At 46.6% G+C, this 19,559-nt stretch overlaps 1 protein-coding gene across 1 annotated transcript in view; it reads left to right on the forward strand.

Moving 5' to 3' along the window:
* Window positions 1–19,559, forward strand: part of LOC137435166 (intermembrane lipid transfer protein VPS13C) — a 169,416-nt gene that overhangs the window by 19,034 nt on the left and 130,823 nt on the right. The window contains exons 4-6 of the mRNA XM_078785116.1: window positions 5,092–5,134; window positions 5,489–5,584; window positions 6,755–6,856. Of these exons, the coding sequence (XP_078641242.1) occupies window positions 5,092–5,134; window positions 5,489–5,584; window positions 6,755–6,856 (241 nt within the window). The remainder of the gene's footprint in view (window positions 1–5,091; window positions 5,135–5,488; window positions 5,585–6,754; window positions 6,857–19,559) is intronic.

Below are 19,559 nucleotides of genomic sequence, written 5' to 3' on the forward strand. Positions count from 1 at the left end.
TTCTTTCCTGGAAATCCTAGCTGTGTCCATGTGTTTTTTTTTTTTACCTCTCCCACCCCCCACACCCCTCCCCCCCCTTCCCACGCCTCCTCCCCCCAAGCCCTCTCCCTCCCACAGATCTCCCGATGTCCCTGCTCTCAAATGTTGTACTTGTGTGCTTCCCCCTCTCATCTCCCGCTCCCTTTATTTTGTCTTGTAGACAAGACGGATTTATGGAAAAAGGGCATGTATTAGCTTGTAGGTGCATTTTTGGGTAAAAGTTGGGAACCTCACTTTTTAACATAATTAGGGTATGCTGAATTCGATTAACCGGTTCCCAAGCCGAATTTTGAGTTTTGACCTTCTAATTAGCATAAACAAAATGGCCGCCAAATTGACATTTTTGGACAATTTATTTGAACAAGCATTTGTATATCATGTATATACATGCAGCTCTTTTACTTTAACTTTACAACTTTTACCCCAAAATGCACCTGGAAGCTTATACATGGCCTTTTTTCATAAATCTGTCTCGTCTATATTATGGTTGGCGACATATTGAAAGAGACATTCAAACTGATATTGAAATTGGACACTATAAAATGGGAAATGGTTTTAATAAGACAATGTTTCATACAACCATTTATTCTAAAATTAAGTATACATGGCCATGAAGCACAAACATTCAGGAATGTCACATATGTTTTGCCAAACTACATCAAATTCATACAAGGGGTCTGATCATCACTCTGTTGCTGACAGGCACACATTGATGTGCACCTCAACTCTGAATGACGACATTTGCAGCGTCGAGTCTTGCATTGCTTCTGGCATGCACAACAAATCATCTCGAGGCAACTTTCTGGGATTGGACTCGGTGACATCAGAATAGGCTCTAGTCCTGAATCACCACATTTACATCCTATTTCGACAGGTGCAGGAAGGTCAGGTATGGCACAATGAGCATTTCTCCATACCATGGCTTGATAGTGTACTCGCATGAAATGGAAATGAAGAGCATCACTTGTCGGTGACATTGCTTCTGGTCTACCAGTCTTGGAGAACAACATATGTTGTGCTGAATCAACAGAGGTTGTTCTGTGCACATTATATATTCTGCAAACGAACGCTTCTGCAGATTTTATTGTCTCCTCTGTGAGTTCACCAATGCCCAAGTTCCTCAGCAGTTTATTCAAAACTCAAAAAAAAAAAAAAAAATTCTGCTTGGGAACCGGGTTAATCGAATTCAGCGTACCCTAATTAAGTGAGGTTCCCAACTTTTACCCAAAAATGCACCTAACATTCACATTTCTCAGAAATCCATCGTCTATTATGTGTCCGTTTTTTTTTGTCATTAATGTTAGCTCTTACATGAGCCTCGATCTTGTATACAAAAAAAAAACAAAAAAAAAAAACGCCACCCACCGGAATGCCGTGACTTTATATGGCATGGCTAACACTTTTAGAAAAGTCTTCTTTTTACTGGGCCGAACAATATATATTGTTGCGGTTTTAGAACCCTCACTTGTGTAAATACTTGTAAATAATTCTCATCGTTAAAAGGTCAAAGGTAGCACCCATAGTTAGGCCACAGCAACACGCAGGTCACCTTAGAAATCCCAGTTATTTCATTATTATGTGTTTCAGATAAGGCCATGTTCCCAATAGTTGAATCTGCGTTGCATCAATTAAATAAGAATAGGTCCCAATCCATTCCGGCCATTTTGCCAACCTCTCTCTCCCAATTCTGTTACGCGCCTTGGTTAGCGTTCGCTCAGGCGCCGCCATTAACCACGCGGTCAAGCTCGAGGAAGAAGGGGGCGGAGCGCCAAGGACAAGGTGTGGCCCTGTCAACCAGCCATCAAAGGCGGAGCCAGTCAGCCCTTACCAGCCAACCAGGGCTGAGGTGAGCTCTCTGGCGGGCGTGGTTTCCAAGGGCGCAGATTGATCTGAAAGCGCGTTATATAAGCGCGAGCGCCAAGCCCTTTCATGGACTGCGTGAGGGAGCTCGATTGTAACGGACTGCGTGAGGGAGCTCGATTGTAACGGACTGCGTTGGGGGACTCCTTTTTGTACGGACTGTGCGGAAACGTCTGATCGTGGCAAAGCCTTTTGATATGGACTGTGCCACAAACTGCCTTTTGATACGAACATTGATAGAGAGAGAGAGTGTTTGGCACGACATACGTTTATTACGTACGCCGCATCCCAGTTCCCCCGATATATGTAAGGTCCGCTCGCGGTCAACGACACGCGGCGCGCTGCCGGCCAGCGGCCTTTTTCCATCACCACCACGGCACGAGTCGGGACCGGACGAGGAGCCTGGACATCTACCTGGACCTTCCCCGCTATCAGCTACCATCCCGTGTGAGTGTGTATGCTTGTCCGGGGTTGTAAGTTAAGACTGTGTAGTTAAGCCTACCCTGTGTCCTCCTTCTTCTTCTTGTACATCCTTTTGTTTCCTCTTTTCTTGTGTATTTGGAATAAACCAATATTTGTTCTTCCTACCTTCTGGTTTCCTCTTATCCGATCGCTTGTCTTTTCCCAATTGAGTTGAGTACATGTGGCACGATAGGAACCGCTCAGAATCGGGTTTAGTTCTTGTTAACGGCCTGAGTCGTGGCTCGCTTCGCTCGGCGTGTCCATTACTGCCGCGGCTCGGGCGGGGCTCATTTCCTCGCTTCCCGGAAGGCGCTGGTAATAATGTAATAGGAACAATTTGGCCTACCACCCTATTCAACGCTGACCCAAAGTGACGGCATAGCTCCAGGACTCGGGACGGCCAGCTTAAAGGACAAGGGGATTAACCCCCCCTTGATAAGGGGAGCGCCGACCCCCGAATCCGTAACAATTGGCGTCAGGAATGGGATTTGAAGCCCGAACCTAATTTTAATATATCTGAAAAATTTGGTCAAAATTTGGAGCGGCCAAAATTTTATATACCATCTAAATTAAATCGTGTCATGGATAACCAAGGCGATCGGATGCCGGTGGGGGTAAATGAGGAGGAAAGGAGGGTGCAGTGTTGCGGTTTTAGAACCCTCACTTGTGTAAATACTTGTAAATAATTCTCATCGTTAAAAGGTCAAAGGGCAGCACCCATAGTTAGGCCACAGCAACACGTAGGTCACCTTAGAAATCCCAGTTATTTCATTATTATGTGTTTCAGATAAGGCCGTGTTCCCAATAGTTGAATCTGCATTGCATCAATTAAATAAGAATAGGTCCCAATCCTTTCCGGCCATTTTGCCAACCTCTCTCCCAATTCTGTTACGCGCCTTGGTTAGCGTTCGCTCAGGCGCCGCCATTAACCACGCGGTCAAGCTCGAGGAAGAAGGGGGCGGAGCACCAAGGACAAGTTGTGGCCCTGTCAACCAGCCATCAAAGGCGGAGCCGGTAAGCCCTTACCAGCCAACCAGGGCTGAGGTGAGCTCGCTGGCGGGCGTGGTTTCCAAGCGCGCGGATTGATCTGAAAGCACGTTATATAAGCGCGAGCGCCAAGCCCTTTCACGGGCTGCGTGAGGGAGCTCGATTGTAACGAACTGCGTGAGGGAGCTCGATTGTAACGGACTGCGTGAGGGAGCTCGATTGTAACGGACTGCGCTGGGGGACTCCTTTTTGCACAGGCTGCGTGGAAACGTCTGATCGTGGCAAAGCCTTTTGATACGGACTGCGCCACAAACTGCCTTTTGCCTACGAACATTGATCGAGAGAGAGAGAGAGAGAGAGAGAGAGCGTTTGGCACGATATACGTTTATTACGTACGCAGCATCCCAGTCCCCCCGATATATGTGAGGTCCGCTCGTGGTCAACGACACGCGGCGCGCTGCCGGCCTGCTGCCTTTTTCCATCACCACCACGGCACGAGTCGGGACCGGACCAGGAGCCTGGACATCTACCTGGACCTTCCCCCCTACCCGCTACAATCCCGTGTGAGTGTGTACGTTTGTCTGGGGTTGTTAAGTTAAGACAGCATAGTTAAGCCTGCCCTGTGTCCTGCTCCTTCTTCTTCTTCCTTGTATATTCCTTTTGTTTCCTCTTCTTGATTGTAAATAAATTCACCTTGTTATTTCTTGGTTTTTCCCTAATCCGATCGCCTCCGTCCTTTCTTTCCATTGAGTACCTGTGGCACGATTTCGGAACCGCTCAGAATCGGGTGTAGTCATTGTTAATGGCTCGGACTGCGGATTGCTAACCGCTCGGCATTTTCCATCTTATCCGTGGTTCGGGCGGGAGTTATTTCCCTGCTCGCGGTCGGTGTTGGTAATTAGGTATTTGGGACCCAAATTGACCAATCACCCTACCCAAGACCGGCCGGGAGGAGCGTTGTAGCTTCCAGGACTCGGGACGGCCAGCTTAAAAGACAAGGGGATTAACCCCCCCTTGATAAGGGGAGAGCCGAACCCCGAATCCGTAACAATATGTCGGATTTGGAAGTAAACTTCGATTATTTGAACAAAATTGTAAGACATTGCCTACGATGTTTTGTAACTATGTGCAAGGCAGTGGAAGAGAAGATAGGAACCTAAAAAGATTCACACAGACAAATGAATAGATGTCGTCCTTTTATTTGTATAGAAGATGTCCCACTTTATATGCCTCTGCTGACGATGTCACTGGAGGCATTGTTTTTTTGGGTTGTCCATCCAGCTGTCCATCCGTGTGTTTATCCATGGGTCTGTGCGTCTGTGATAGGTTTTTGTTACTGTGATAGCTTAAGAATGGCTGAAGGGAGCCAAGTCAAATTTTGGACAAGTATGTATAATGATGCAAAGATGAACTGATTAGATTATGAAGTTAAAGGTCGCGTTAGGTAAAAAAAAAAAAAAAAGGCTGTTACTGTGCTAACTTGTGAACCAGTGATGGGATTTTGACCAAACTTGGTACAAGTATTTATAATGATGTAATGCTGTGGGCGGAGGCATATCGGCCAATGTCGCGACGTCAGAGTGCCATTCTGGTCTATTTTCATTGTCATTTCGGGAGCCAGTAAAGCAAAAAGTGACCATTGTCACTTTTTATGTCATGAAACGTTCTACAACTTCCCAGATTTTATTATTATGGGGAAGGTGTTTCTCTTTGCACCTGCTAACTGACCTGCCGTCCATGCAGAGTGATCTGGACGTGCCATTCCTTGTGAAGGTTGGGTTTATTGGTAAGTGTTGTACAGTTCTCCAGTTTGAGATTTTTCCTTGTTTTGATGCAAATTATTATTATTTACTAATCATGCTTTCTATGTATGCAACAGCTTCACATTAGAATGTACATTATTGTACTTATGGAACTTGTAATGCAGGAAGACTTGACATGTGAATTTGGTGTTGAAATGGTTGATTTGGCACAAAGTTGAAAGGATAACTTCTCATGATTTTTAAAAATTCTTAATGAATTAATATTTTGTCATACCTTTACAGAATTACAGTATTTGTCTCAGATATATAATAGTAAAAACTTGTGTGATTATAGAGCAACTGATTCTACTTTTCTTGATTTGGCATAATTCCCCCAGGTCGTCTCACTCTCAAGATTCCATGGAAGAATCTTTACAATGATTCTGTGATGGCTTCCCTTGAGGACTTGCATCTCCTTATCGTGCCAACTACCAGTGAAGTTCCTTTGCTTTGATTGTTGTGCAATTGCTTACTATGTAAAAAATAAAAATAAAAATCCGTATTTTTAGGATGAGGGATGTGGGTAACACTTCCATTTTATTTGCCACACCTATTCCTGAGTGGATGGGAGACAAATGTAATCTGTCTGTCTCTCAGACCTACCATGACAAGGGCCTGCGTTGTTAAATTCTCTTTCTTGATGGTATTTTAAATGGTCTCATTTTAGTGCAATGCCAAGTTACATGGAGGCATATAAGAATAGAAACTCACTGAACTCCCAGAATACAAACTCCCTGGGCCCGTTGGTCCATTGGACCAAATTTTCATTGGTATTCACGGTCTGGTAGAATACCTGCCTGCTGTACTGCTTGAGCATTAGCTTGCCTTTCCCCAAGCGCAGATGTGCTGTGCCAGGGAGGGGGATTATACGTTGTAACCCTTCCGGATTATTTGTAGTTATCCTCATCAACTCGGGAGATCATGACGATCATTTTGGTGCATCACATTCCACATCAGAAGGCTCCAGTAGACCTCCACAAAAAACATGCCACGTACGTGCCACGCGCACACATACACAGGTCAAAATGTTAATTATATACATACATACGTACACACATACACACATACACACATACCTCGTTCATGTATAGTAGATTAAGAATGTGATAGCTTGAATCAAAATAGTTATATTATTGTGATAGCTAAATAACGTGATAGCTAAATTAAGTGATTCAAAATAGATATAGTGTGATAGCTTGATGAGTCCAGAAGCTTGAATCAAAATACTTGTCATTGTTGTTAATCATATTTGACGTTGCAATCTCTGGCTTGTAGGTCCAATGTCTTGACCATGAGGCCATTGTACACACAATTTTGCAGTTATCCAAGTATAATGTCAGTCTTTTATTGAAAGTTATTTTGGAATTGTGAGTAAAATGAGCCAAGTGACACAGCTTGTGTATTTATTTTGTTGATTTATTGGAAATAACTGATTAAACACAATAAATAGAATGCAGTCTTTTTCATGGATGGAAATTTCCCACAGGTTTGTTGTGATTTTGATATATATGTATTTTTATTTTTGATATGTTGATTGATTGTCATTTCGAACTAGTTGGACCATTGCTACTCATGCTGTTGACAAGCGTCTCTTTTTGCACCAGGTGTCAAGTATGATGCACAGAAGGAGAAACAGCAGGCATGGGACGCGAAGCAGCGTGAACTCCAGCGGATAGATCAGGCACTCCAGAAGACTATGGCTCCTGGTAAGATGGTATTGCTAAATTGTGTATTTTGTACATATTCAACTTTCTGCATCTGAGGTATGATGCAATAAAATTTAGACAATGGTTTGTGGAGAAGAGTTTAGGTTTTGTTCATTTTATTTTTTATTTTTGGTCATGTTTTCCTGATTACATTAGTGCTGCGCATCCTACTCTGTCATACATCTTGCATGCCACGTGGGAATACTTCAGTGGACCTTCACGAATTTGTTCTAGCTGTGTCGATGAAGAATCTACATCAAATTAGTTACTCATTCCCAGGGTAATGAAAATTTTGGGCTTGCGGATGCAGCTCCAGCAATGTGCATCTTGTTTGTTGCATTTTTATTTATATATATATATATATCCACCTTTTGTAAGACACTTTTTGTACCCCCACTGCTGCATCTTTGGCAAGGAGCCAAAGTCAAAAAGACCAAAAAGCTGAAGGCAATTAAATCCAAGATCCGGAGCAAAGGTAAAAGATGGATGTTGAGTTATTGTTGCACGAGACGTAGCCTACCTAGCATCGCTTCGCTCACTGCTTTGATCAACCGACAGCATGTTGTATTTCACAAATGTATTGCATGCTTATCTGTGAAACTCAATGAGGATATCAAATGAAGTGGAATGCATGACAAATTTTATTAAATGTAGTTGCTGCTGTCGTGGTGGCTGTGATTGTTGTTTGTATGCTCCTTCTGTTACTTTTATCTATCTTTCAATTGCGCTGAGAAATATTACTGTATACTGTATAATTTTGTGTTCTCTGTGTCCTTCCAAAGGGTTCCTTCTGACGTAGAATAATAAATGTTACCGTTGGAAACCGCTGTATTTAGCTCCTATTCCTGCTTCTTTTTAAAAAATGGGTACATTTATGAATAAACGGACACGAATATTTGTTCCAAGAAAATAGATGAGTTTTCCAACCAATTAAATCGATTGAGGGTTACAATGGTACCATTTTTATTATTGCACAACAGGAAATGCTACATTTAAGTTCAAGGTCCTGCTTCTCCTTTAATCATGGGAATATGGGCTTTAAAAACAGGCTCTTTAAGATAAAAATAACACAAATTTTTATTCCAAGTAAATCTATTTTTTGCTTTTCAACCAAGTAAATCAGATCATTAACTTTCCATTGGTGCCGTTTTTATTATTCTATGTCAGCAGGAATGCTTTAAAATGCAGCATAACACAATACACATGGACAGGTGCTATTCCTTTTAGCAATAGACTCAGTGTGCCTATGAAGGGTTTATTCAAAAGATAGTGTGTTGTACTTCACAAACATGTTGCATGTCTATCTGTCAATGAGGATGTAATATGAAGTAAAATGTGTGAAAAAGGATATTTTACAACATATCGTTGCTGTTGGTGTTGTTCGTGTTCTCCTTCCATGTACTTTTTATATATTTTTAGTATTTCTTCGAGGAATTTTACTAATACATAATTTTGTGCTCCTCCCATGACCTTATGAAGGGTTCCGTCTGTCATAGAATAATACATATTACCATTGGAACCGCTACGTTAAGCTCCTAACCCCCCATCTACTTCTTCAATCCTGGAAAGAGTGGCTTTAAAAACAGGCACCTTCATGATGAAATGGACAGTAATTTTTGTTCCAATTTTATACAAGGTCGAAGGCTCATAATGGCGCTACTCGCACATCTCACACACACACATGGACATACTGATGAGACAAACACAGCCACTGAGCTTGGAGGAAGCGCCGCCACTTCCCGGAATATCCTGGGTACCAGCGACTTCACAACAATGGCACTTCTTTTCACATGGCACTCAGCGGGGCATTTCCTCAGGGGGAATTTCCTCATCTTCATGGATGAAAACCTATGGGGATTAAATTTATCAATAGCTCTCCAACCAAGTAAATATATTATTAGCTTTGTAATGGCTCCATTTTTATTATTCTATGATAGCAGGAAGCACTACATTAAAGCTTGAGGTCTGCTTCTTCTTCCCCTCAATCCCAGAAGCATGGGCCTCAATCCCAGAAGCTTGTTCGAGATATGTATATATGTATATTATGTATATATATATATATATATATATTGTTACGGTCCGCGGATTAGATGTTATTTTACCGAGCGGAGGTATAACCGCGGCCGAACAGTTGTTCCCCGACTAAACCCGATTCACCCAAACGTTGGCCGTATCGCGCCACAGATACTCAATCTGGAAAACTCTAAAGCGACCGAATGCAAAGAGGAAGAAGAAGACGTACAGAAGAGTAACGGGGTTTATTATGTACACGTAAGCAAAAAGGAGCAGTCATGATTATGTACAGGGACATGAGACGCAGGTGACACAGTGCAAATTATTAACTTATCTAACAGGCTTACTTAATACCCAGGACAGAACAAATGAAGACACAGACTCACGCGGGGAATGATAGGAATTGGCTGGAAGGAGAGGAAAGTCCACTGGGTCCGGCAGCACGATTCGCACGTTCTGCAGCCGCCGTTCCTTCGCGGCCCTGCTCCGAACTGCCGTTCAGGCCCCTAAGCGGCTGGCGAGCGTTGCTGCAGATGCTGCTGTAGACGCTGCCGCTGGCGCGCAAGGTGACGAATATCAGGCTTTGTGCTTTCCTGGATGATCTTCTGCTTTTGGAACCTCACAACTCAGCCCTGCTCTGACGACCCAGCTCTTTCCTTTCCACCTCACCACGCAGCTCAGCTAAGCCTTTCAGCTCCTCTCTTGGACTCATCTCTCAGACTCATCTCTCGGACTCATCTCTCGGACTCATCTCTTGTGGAACGCCCTGCTGCGGGTTATATAGGCCCCACCCCTCAACCTTTTCGAACCTCCCCCAAGCATTCTCTCTCCGCCCTCTCAAACCAAACCCCTCGTGCTCGGTTGGTTGTTCGGGGCTGGCTCACTCCTCCCCTCTATGACGAGGTGGAGACACGCCCTTCTCCTCCGACCCTGCCTCGTGGTCAATGGCGGCAATTGGAGGGGATGTAATTGGCAATGGCAATTGAGGCCTGGCAATGACGAAAGGGGAAATGGAGGTTTTGGGAATGGGAATGAAGGGAATCTATTCTTATTTCACTCGGTGCAATGGAGTGTCATCTTAATGGAAGACAAGGCCTTACCCTAAGACACATAATAAGATATAAGCTACTGAACAAGGGTTTTATCGTGTCCTGCAATGTGGTGTTTATGGAATAACTACCGAGACGCCCTTTGACCTTTACACTACGGAGGTATTTACAAGGATCATGACATTTACAAAGGGTGATCTTTACAACAATTTACACTACAACAACAAAAAAAAAAAACATTCTCATATCCGCAACAATATATATATATTGTTGTGGATATGATGATTGTGTTTTTTTGTTTTTATTGCTTTATTCTGGACCCTCCTGCCTCCAGTCTGTGTATAAAGGTCAAAGGTCGTTCCGTAGTTATTTCATAAGCACTCACGTTAGCCAATCATAGATTTCCCCCTTGTTGACAGTTATTTCCTTATTCTGTGTATTAGGCTAAGGATTTGTCTTCCATAAATTTGACACTCCATTGCACCAAGTGAAATAAGAGTAGATTCCCTTCACATTCCCCTTCCAACCATTGCCAACTGCATTCCCTCAAAGCCTCAATTGCCAACTGCACTGGGCGGTTTGTTAGGGTTGCTACAGCTGTGGTTTGTTTCATCCCAAGACTCCATTAGCCACGATGTAATCTCGGAGCCGAAGGTGGGAGGAGTCGGCCCAGCGCCGGGAACAAGGCGTGGCCTTGCCAACGCCTCCTCTAAGGGCGGGATCGGGAGCCCGCGCGACCAACCAGGGCCGAGGTGAGCTCACCGATAGGCGTGTCCTGGACACCAGCGGCTTGATCGCCTGAGGCGCTATAAAGAGCGCGCGCGGAAGCCTTTGAAGGAGGGGCGAAGCGAAAGAAAGGCGAAGCGAAGCGAAGAGAGCAAGAGAGAGAGAGAGAGGGAGAAAGAAGCAGAAAGAGTGAGTCAGAGAGAACAAGTGCCAAGTGCCAAGCCTGAGGACAAGTAACAAGTGCCAAGCCTGAGAACAAGTGCAACCACCGCAGCTTTAAACCACCACAGCTTTGAGCTTCGACGGCAGTTTTCGTCCGTGGCTGCGAAGGAACGGCGGCTGCAAAACGTGCCGATCGACCAGGGGGGCGGCGGCTGCTCACTCCCGGCCTGACCATGCTCCGGTTCCAGTTTTCGTCCTCTCCCTCCAGCCATCCACCTCCTGCCATTCCTGTCATCATTCCCTGCGTGAGTCTGTCTTTGTTTGTTCTGTCCCTGGGTTAATTAAGCCTGTATAGATAAGCTAGCATTTCACTGTGTCACCTTTCCTCTTCTGTATTTTATTTTCTTATCCTTCCTTCTTCCTTGGTTTCTTTCAATTGTGTAAATAGTAAATAAATCATATTTGTATTTCTTACCCTTTGCCTTTCTTTCTTCTTTACATCCTTCGTCTTAGTCTTTTCCCCATTGAATATCTGTGGCGCGATTCGGCCAACGTTCAGGAATCGGGTTAGTCGGGGTAACTGTTCGGGCACGGCGGCCATCCGCTCGGCAAACAACATCCTCGCCGCGGTCCCGTAACAATTGGTGTCAGGAGCGAGATTGGACCCGAAGCGCGCTTAACGCGCTCAAAATTACGAGCGGCCGAAATTCTGTTTTGTTTTGTTTTAGAAAAATCCGAAATTTGAAATCGCGCCATGGCTAGTCAAGGCGAAGGGATGCCGGTGGGGGAAATAGAAGAGGGGTTAGGGGTAACCCAGGACCACAGGGAAGAAATGGAGGAGAGCAAGAAGGAGGTGGTTGAGGGAGTATCAGGTGCACAAAATGGCGCCCTCGCGCACATGAATGCAGCGGCACCAAATTTAGCGGCGCCCGTGACCGTAGCAGCACCGGTGGATTTGAACCTTTTTATGATGCAAATGGAGGCCCTTATGGCCAAGAATAGTGAGCAATTGGGAAACCAAATCGTAGGGTTGGAAAGCAGAATGAGGGACGAAGCGAGGGGTACCGGTGAACGGTTAGACAATAAATTTGAGGGGTTCGACAATAAATTTGAAGGGTTAGACAACGGGATAAAAGAGGTGAAGAATGGGTTAATGGGGTTGGAAAATAGAATGGCTGCCCAGGAGAACCAGATGGAAGGAATGAAGAATGGGTTAAGGAGGTTAGAAAACACAATGGACGACAAATTGCGGGAAGTAGGGGAGCAATCCGCCCGGGAAATCAAACGGATGGGGAACCAGATAGAGGAGGTGAAAATCGGGCTAGAAGGTAAATTGGATGCTCAGAGGGATGAGTTGGAACAGATGAGGGTGTCATCTACCAGAGAGATGGGAGAAATGGGAGAGATCAGACGAGGTGTAAGCGAGGAGGTTTCGGGGGTACGCGAGGAGGTAAAGCGAGGTGAGAAGCGTATGGAGAAAGAGGTGAGAAATGGGACGGCAAAGTTACAAGGGGGCATAGAGGACTTGACGCAGGAGGTGGAACAGCTGACGGTGGGACAGACGGAGTTAGTGGAGCAGGTACAAAAGAACACTGCAATAATCGGGGGGTTAAAAGCGACACAAAAAGACATCAAGAACGAATTGATAGCGACGAAGAGGGAATGTCAGATGGTACGTGAGGGACTGACAACGAGGTTGGACGAGGTGACAGAAGTAATAGAGACGAAGGACCGGGAGGTGAGGACACACATAGAAACGGTTAAGGTGGCGTTAGAGGAAGAGATAGAGGGGGCGCACCGGGAAATAAAAGAGGTGAAGCAAAAGTTAGAGGAAGTGGAAGAGGGGTGAGTGAAATTAAGAAGAGACGGAGGGAAACTAAGAGGGAGATAAAGGAGGAGGTGATGGAATATGTACAAGGTCGGTGCTCAAATCGTGATGGTGTGCTCGCTAACCAAATAAAGAGTTTGCAGGTGGCGAAGGAGGTGCGGAGACGAGGTGCCAAGGTGAGTGGCGATATATTCTGAAATGTATATGATGTGAGGGGAGCTTCAGTCGGCTTGGGGGTTGGTGTGGACCCGGGTGTTCGTGAGAGGCCCTTGGTGAAGTGTGCGACAGGTACGGTGTGCGAAGGAGGAGGTGTGCGAGAATGTCCGACTCTGGGGTGTGTGAGGAAAAAGTGCGCGCCAAGGAGTGAGTGTGCTGTCAAGAGTGAGTTGGTCGTAGCGCATGTGCGAGGGGGCACATGGAAGCGCGTAGTGAGGAGTGTTACAGAGGATGTAACGGGAGAATGCACCCCTGTGGTGAGTGTTACAGAGGGTGTAACGGGAGAGTGTGCGCAAGAGGATGCGCGAGAAGGGTGTGTAACGGACGGGTGCATGAGAACAGAGTGCGCTGTCAAAAGTAAGGGTGAACGCGCGACCGAGTGTGGTGGTGAAAGTAGTAAGAGTGACACGGAGCGTGAGTTGGTTGTGGCAGGTGAGAGAGGATGTACACCTGGAATGGAAGGATGCACACCTGGAATGGTAGAGCGCGTATGGGAATGCACGCTGGAGTTGGTAGTGAGGCACGGAGTTGGGGGAATTGCCTGTAGTGAGGCAATTGTTACGGGACCGCGGCGAGGATGTTGTTTGCCGAGCGAATGGCCGCCGCGTCCGTGCTCCGCTAGGCGGAGCGGGCGGCCCGGTAGAAAGGGTCGTCATGGCGACCCCTTTTTGTTGAGGCGTTCCGGCAAGTCGAGATCGGGCCATTGGATCGGATCGGGCCAAAGAAATAAAAGAAATGGGGAAGGACATAAGGCGCAAGCTGAGCGAGGAGGTCGCATTGGAATGCAACGGGGTAACGTGGTGCGAGGAGCGCGTGGAGAGCGAGGTAGAGCAGAGTCGGGGTGTGGAAAAGCTGACGTCCGTCGAATTGGAAAAAGAAATTTTATGTGTGCCGGCGGTCGTCGAGGAAATAATTAAAATAAAAGAAATGATTGGGGCCGAAGAGACGGCAGAAGTAGAGGATATAGCGCAGAGGGAAGAAATGGGATTTGCACAAAGTCTGCATTTGCACCGTGATGACGTGCTTGCTAACAAAATGAAAGGTTTGCAGGTGCTGCTGCCGGAGAAGAAGGTCCCTAAGGTGAGCGCGAATGTGTTTGGCGGGAAAAGGGTTTTTGCGCGCTTGGGACATGGACGAAACCCGGGCGCTCGTGGAAGGTCCATTGTACGGTGTACGAGGGCTAATGGCGCGCGTGTAAGAGAAAAGTGTGCACCGGAGCACGAGTGTATGACGGAATGTGCACGAGAAGGGTGTATGGAAAAAGAGTGTGCGATGGCCGAGGTGAGTGAGAGAGAATGCACACCAGAGCGTGTTGTAGAGAGTGTGCAGGAGTGCACACCAGAGCATGTTATTGGGTGTGTACCAGGAGAGCACACCCGTGGACGTTACGGAGTATGTAATGGAAGGGTGTGCGCCAGGGTGTGCGCGAGGGTGTGCGATGGCCGATTGTGTTACGGAATGTGTAACAGAAAAGTGGGCGGTAAAGGAGTGTGTGGAGGAAAAGTGTGTAAGGGAGTGTATAGGAGGTGCTGGAGCGCCTCGGTGTGCGAGTGTGGAGTGGGTATTGCCTGAGGAGGGAGAAAGAATTGCAAGTCCTTTCGAGGGCTTTGCGCAGCGGGTTTTATAGCTACGCCCCCGAACCTTCTGGAACCCTCTCGAACCTTCTCACCACGCCCTGTGGCACAACGCCGCTGCCACCACCTCTGAGCCCTGATTGGTGGCTCGTGCTTACCGTCAGCGCTTCTGCCGCTCCGCCCCGATTCTCCTAGCCTGCTTTGTGTTAATTCGCCCAAAAGGAACCAACGTTGGTGCAAAGGGGCATGAGGCTAGGGTAGCTGGAAAGTCGGTAGAAGTAGGGCCTATTCTCCTGACTCTACTCTACGCAGAACGAACATAAGAAAAGGACTAAGCTCACAAATACTAAGACATAACTATACTATCGCGAGGCTACATGTTGCTCGTGTGACTTGTTGGTAAAGCTACCATTCCTCCACGCAGGGCACCATTCCCCAACACTATTGCTATTCGTCCACTACACTGGAGCCTCTCCCTGCGGAAATACATCGCCATTGCTCGACCTCGAAAGGCCGAGCGATCTGTGTGGGTGGTTGGTCTACTGTAGGTTGGGTCCATCCGGCGTTTTCGATCCAGGGGAGGAGGCATTGATGGGCCGAGGTTCAGAGCTCCATCCCTATGCGGGGCCTCGCAGTCCCACACACGATGGCCCAACCGCCTATGGTCGGAGCACCGCACCCGCCAGGGGGCGCGGCTCCAAACTCTCCTACCTCCCCCTGAACCTTGCCGATCGCCTTTCCCGCCACGGCGCGGCACCAACCATACAGGGCGGGGTCCGGCACGAACCGTGCAAGGCGGTCCTTGTGAAACCGCCGCGGCATCGATCCCCGCCGGTCCCTGCTGCAAACAACTCACCGAGGGCTCACGTCGGCTATCCGTCACGCTAAACGCTACCCCGGTCTGTGTCGATGCTTGAGCCGCGTTCTCACCACACCTCGCGTGTATATATATATGTGTATATATATATACACGCGATGTGTATATATATATACACTCATTGAGCATATCGCTCAATGAAATGAACTGTATATATATATATATATATATATATATATATATATATATATATATATATATATATATATATATATATATATATATATATATATATATATATATATATATATATATATATACTGAAACGCAAAAGAAACTTACCACCTTTGAAACCTTTAAATATCAACAATAACACTGCGTGTCGTAAATGTGTGAACTTATTTGTGGACAATAGTGTCCTCACTGTCAGACAAAACGGTCACGGATGGTCACTTGAACCTTCAATGGTCACTTCATAGCACAGCTGTTGAACAGCCGTTTTGACTGTCAGTGATTAGCCAAGGGGTACCGGATGATTTTAATGAGCTGCACGTGATGTCTTGATATTGGCTTTAAAAAGGCCAGTGCAAAATGGGCATTTCAATCAACATGCCACGATTGTCAAGGGATCAACGGCAGCGTGCCCTGGGCATGCTGCAAGGCGGGCTGAGCTACCGTGAGGTGGCATGTCGCCTTGGCTGTTCACACCAGACGATATCGGCCCTGGTGGACAGAGACACCCTCCACAACTCTGCAGATGACAGACCTCGATCAGGGAGGCCAAGAGTCACCACTGCCAGGCAGGACAGGCAGATGGTCCGAAGTCATCTGCGGGATCGATTCCGTCCAGCATCCCGCACTGCGGCAGAAACAATTGCTAATTGAAACATTGGCATTTTATTGATGACATGTCAAGTTTTTGACCAAGATACACCATCTCATCAGTTTGTTATACAGTACAGAACAGCACAGGTTGCAATGTCAGTCCCCTTTCAATAGCGTGTGTGGCCACCATTGTTTTGGATACAGGCAGTGCATCGTCGGCGTATACTGCCTACCAGTCTTTGGATGGATTGCTGCTGGATTCTGTCCCACTCAGTCCTCAATGTCTGAAGCAGCTCTGCCCGTGTCCTGGCCCTGCCAACTACGCGTCTCCCAAGCTCATCCCACAGGTGCTCTATGGGATTCAGGTCAGGGGAGAGCGCAGGCCACTGCATGGTGTTGATGTTCTCGCCTTGGAGAAATGCAGTGGTAAAGCGAGCAGCATGGGGACGAGCGTTGTCATGCTGAAAGGTTCTCAGTTCTGGGTGGTCTAGCAGGAATGGCAGCAGATGAGGTCGCAGGATGTTATCCACATACCGCTGGGCGTTAAGATTCCCATCCACAACCACCAGTGGCGTCCTGTACCGGCCTGATATGGCGGCCCACACCATCACACTTGGGCCACCCCACCTGTTGGCTTGACGCACGCAACAATCGGCATATCGCTCACCAGTTCTTCTCCAGACACGCTCACGCCCATCAGGACTGTCCACACAGAACCTTGACTCATCGCTGAAAGCGACCTCGTTCCACTGCGCCAAGGTCCACCGCTGATGCTGCTGGCACCATCTCTGTCGGTTGCGGCGATGGGCAGCCGTCATCACGGGGCCTCTGTATGGTCTTCTGGCAGTCAGACCATAGTCATGCAGTCGTCTTCATGCAGTATCATTGGAGATCCGTGGGTTTGCACGCCCCGGAGTTTCTGCCGCAGTGCGGGATGCTGGACGGAATCGATCCCGCAGGTGACTTCGGACCATCTGCCTGTCCTGCCTTGCAGTGGTGAATCTTGGCCTCCCTGATCGAGGTCTGTCATATGCAGAGTTTAGTGCGGGAGCCCAGAAACATTTGTTTCACATCTCGAGTACAAAAGGTTTGAGGCCTGGAATATATGCATCTATGATAGGAGACCCCAAAAAGGCAATTCTTAAGTTCTGCAATTCTGCACAGCAACCAGGGGGCGCCACCAAAGACCCCTAAATGTGACTCTTAATTCACAATTTGAGTACATCTTTCAAACTTGTCTTAAAATGTTCTCTATAGGAGTGGAAATCAGAATTCCCAATTCTTAAGTTTTCAATTTGTGTATTAGGTCGCTTAAGAACGACCTAATTAATGCTAATTAACGCTAATTAGCATTTTTAATTCACAATTTGAGTACATCCATGAAACATATGGCAATGTATTCCTTAGGTCATCCTAAATCAAGATCAGTCATTCTTAAGTATCCATTTCATGTATTAACCCACTTAAGAACGCAAAATGTACTCATTGACCCCGTCCCTGGCAAGGTGAGTGTTAATTCACAATTTGAGTACATCTTTCAAATTGGTCCCAAACTGTTCAGTAGATCATCGTGAATCAAGAACAGCAATTCTTATGTGTCCATTTCATGCATCAACCCACTTAAGAATGCAGTCAGTATTGTAACGGAATTTGGGTTGTCACTGGCTGCTATCCCCCCTCCACTCCCTGGCGGGCCCTCCCTTATATGCAAGGGAGGGGCTGGAGTGCTGACCTGAGGGCAGGCCCCAAGTAGACACCCACACCAGTGCTGAGCATGCACACACCTGTCTGGCTGGCCGGATCGAGGGTGTTCAGTTTTGGTTAAGGAAGGAGTTTTGGCCTCCCAGCCAATGGGGAGGCTTCTTCCCTAACTTGAGCCAATTACACCCTAAACAGGAAGTGCCTCTCTACAGAAATGACTGTCCTGCAGTGAATAACTGGGACCAATATACAACATTGTTTGGGGAATAATAACCAGTGACTTAAAGGGAAATATTAACACATTATCAATCCAGGTTTGTGACACTATCTTGAGGGACGAACTTTCTGGGACACCCTGTAGAGGGAGTTGTCGGTTTATCATAGGACCTAATCATGGGGAATCTCCTGCTCTTTCCCTCCATAGATTCTCTGAATCGGCTGCAGAATGTCTGATGTTGCCTGCAATGCCTAGATCACTGCTTAGGTAAGTCAACAAATAGGGTTAGGGTTTGGGGTTAGGTGGCAAAACCCCGGCAGAGGTTGTAGAAGGTGACGACTCCTTGGATGGACATAAATGTGGGGCATTGCTATGGTGAACATCACTGGCGGCTTTAACAGGTGGCGTTTGGGATGAGATGGCGGTAAAGTTCTTGTAACAAGAAACATGGTAACCCTAACCCTAACCCTAACCCAACCCTAACCCTAACCCTAACCCAACCCTAACCCTAACCCAACAAACAATACTATGCTGTAGGCCTAATAAGCATTCGGGGCCGATACAGAATTATGTAGCCCTAGGCCTAGGTGGCGCGCAGGAAATGTCCAGGCAGATGAGGGTATCCAAAGTTCTGTATGCATACCGATTTCAGGTTCGAACCACAGCTGAGTAGAAAATAATGACTTATTGCCTCAAAATTTGAAATAACTTCTTTTGGATTTCACTGACCAAAACTGACTGACTCGCCATGCTCACTGACCACCCGCTGTGATTTTATTTTTCAGACAATGATTTGAAACATGCAACCATGGAATCGGCCACCAATACTACGCCTACTGTCCAGCCTACTGTCCAGCCTACTGTCCAGCCTACTGTTTCATCATTGGAACGCAGATGTATTCTTCACATCCAACGCAGTGCAGACAAGAAAGCTCGTCCAGACGTTCTACCTTTCAAGGATACGCAATGGGAAGCAGTAGAAACAGCAGCAGCTAATAGACGGCAAAAGCAACATTTCCAGGACTCTGTCTATTGTGGTGTAGTTCAGAGATTGCCTACGTCTCCTGCTGAAATGGATGGTTACCATGTTTCTTGTTACAAGAACTTTACCGCCATCTCATCCCAAACGCCGCCTGTTAAAGCCGCCAGTGATGTTCACCGTAGCAATGCCCCACATTTACGTCCATCCAAGGAGTCGGCACCTTCTACATCATCTGCCGGGATTTTGCCACCTGTTTGTCTATTCTGTGAGAAAAAGATAAAACGACTCAAAGGTGGAAGCGTCGAACTGTTGGGAAGATGTGAAACCATTGAAGCCGGTGTATCGATCCAAAATGCAGCAAAGACATTAAATGACAGTAAGGTTATTCCAAAAGTAGTTGATACGGATTTAATTGCCAAGGAGGCCCACTACCATCATTCATGTAAAAGTGCGTATTTGTTGTCAGCCAATCGAGTTTCCCAAAAGGACACACGTGAAACAAAAACGCCTTCTGAGACCAGTGTGTTGGACATTTTTGCATACATTGAGCAATCTGTAATAATAGACAACAGACCTGAACTTCTTAATTCTGT

The sequence above is a fragment of the Myxine glutinosa genome, chromosome 9, assembly GCF_964187855.1.
Source record: "Myxine glutinosa chromosome 9, kmMyxGlut1.1, whole genome shotgun sequence".
NCBI classification, from domain to species: domain Eukaryota; kingdom Metazoa; phylum Chordata; class Myxini; order Myxiniformes; family Myxinidae; genus Myxine; species Myxine glutinosa.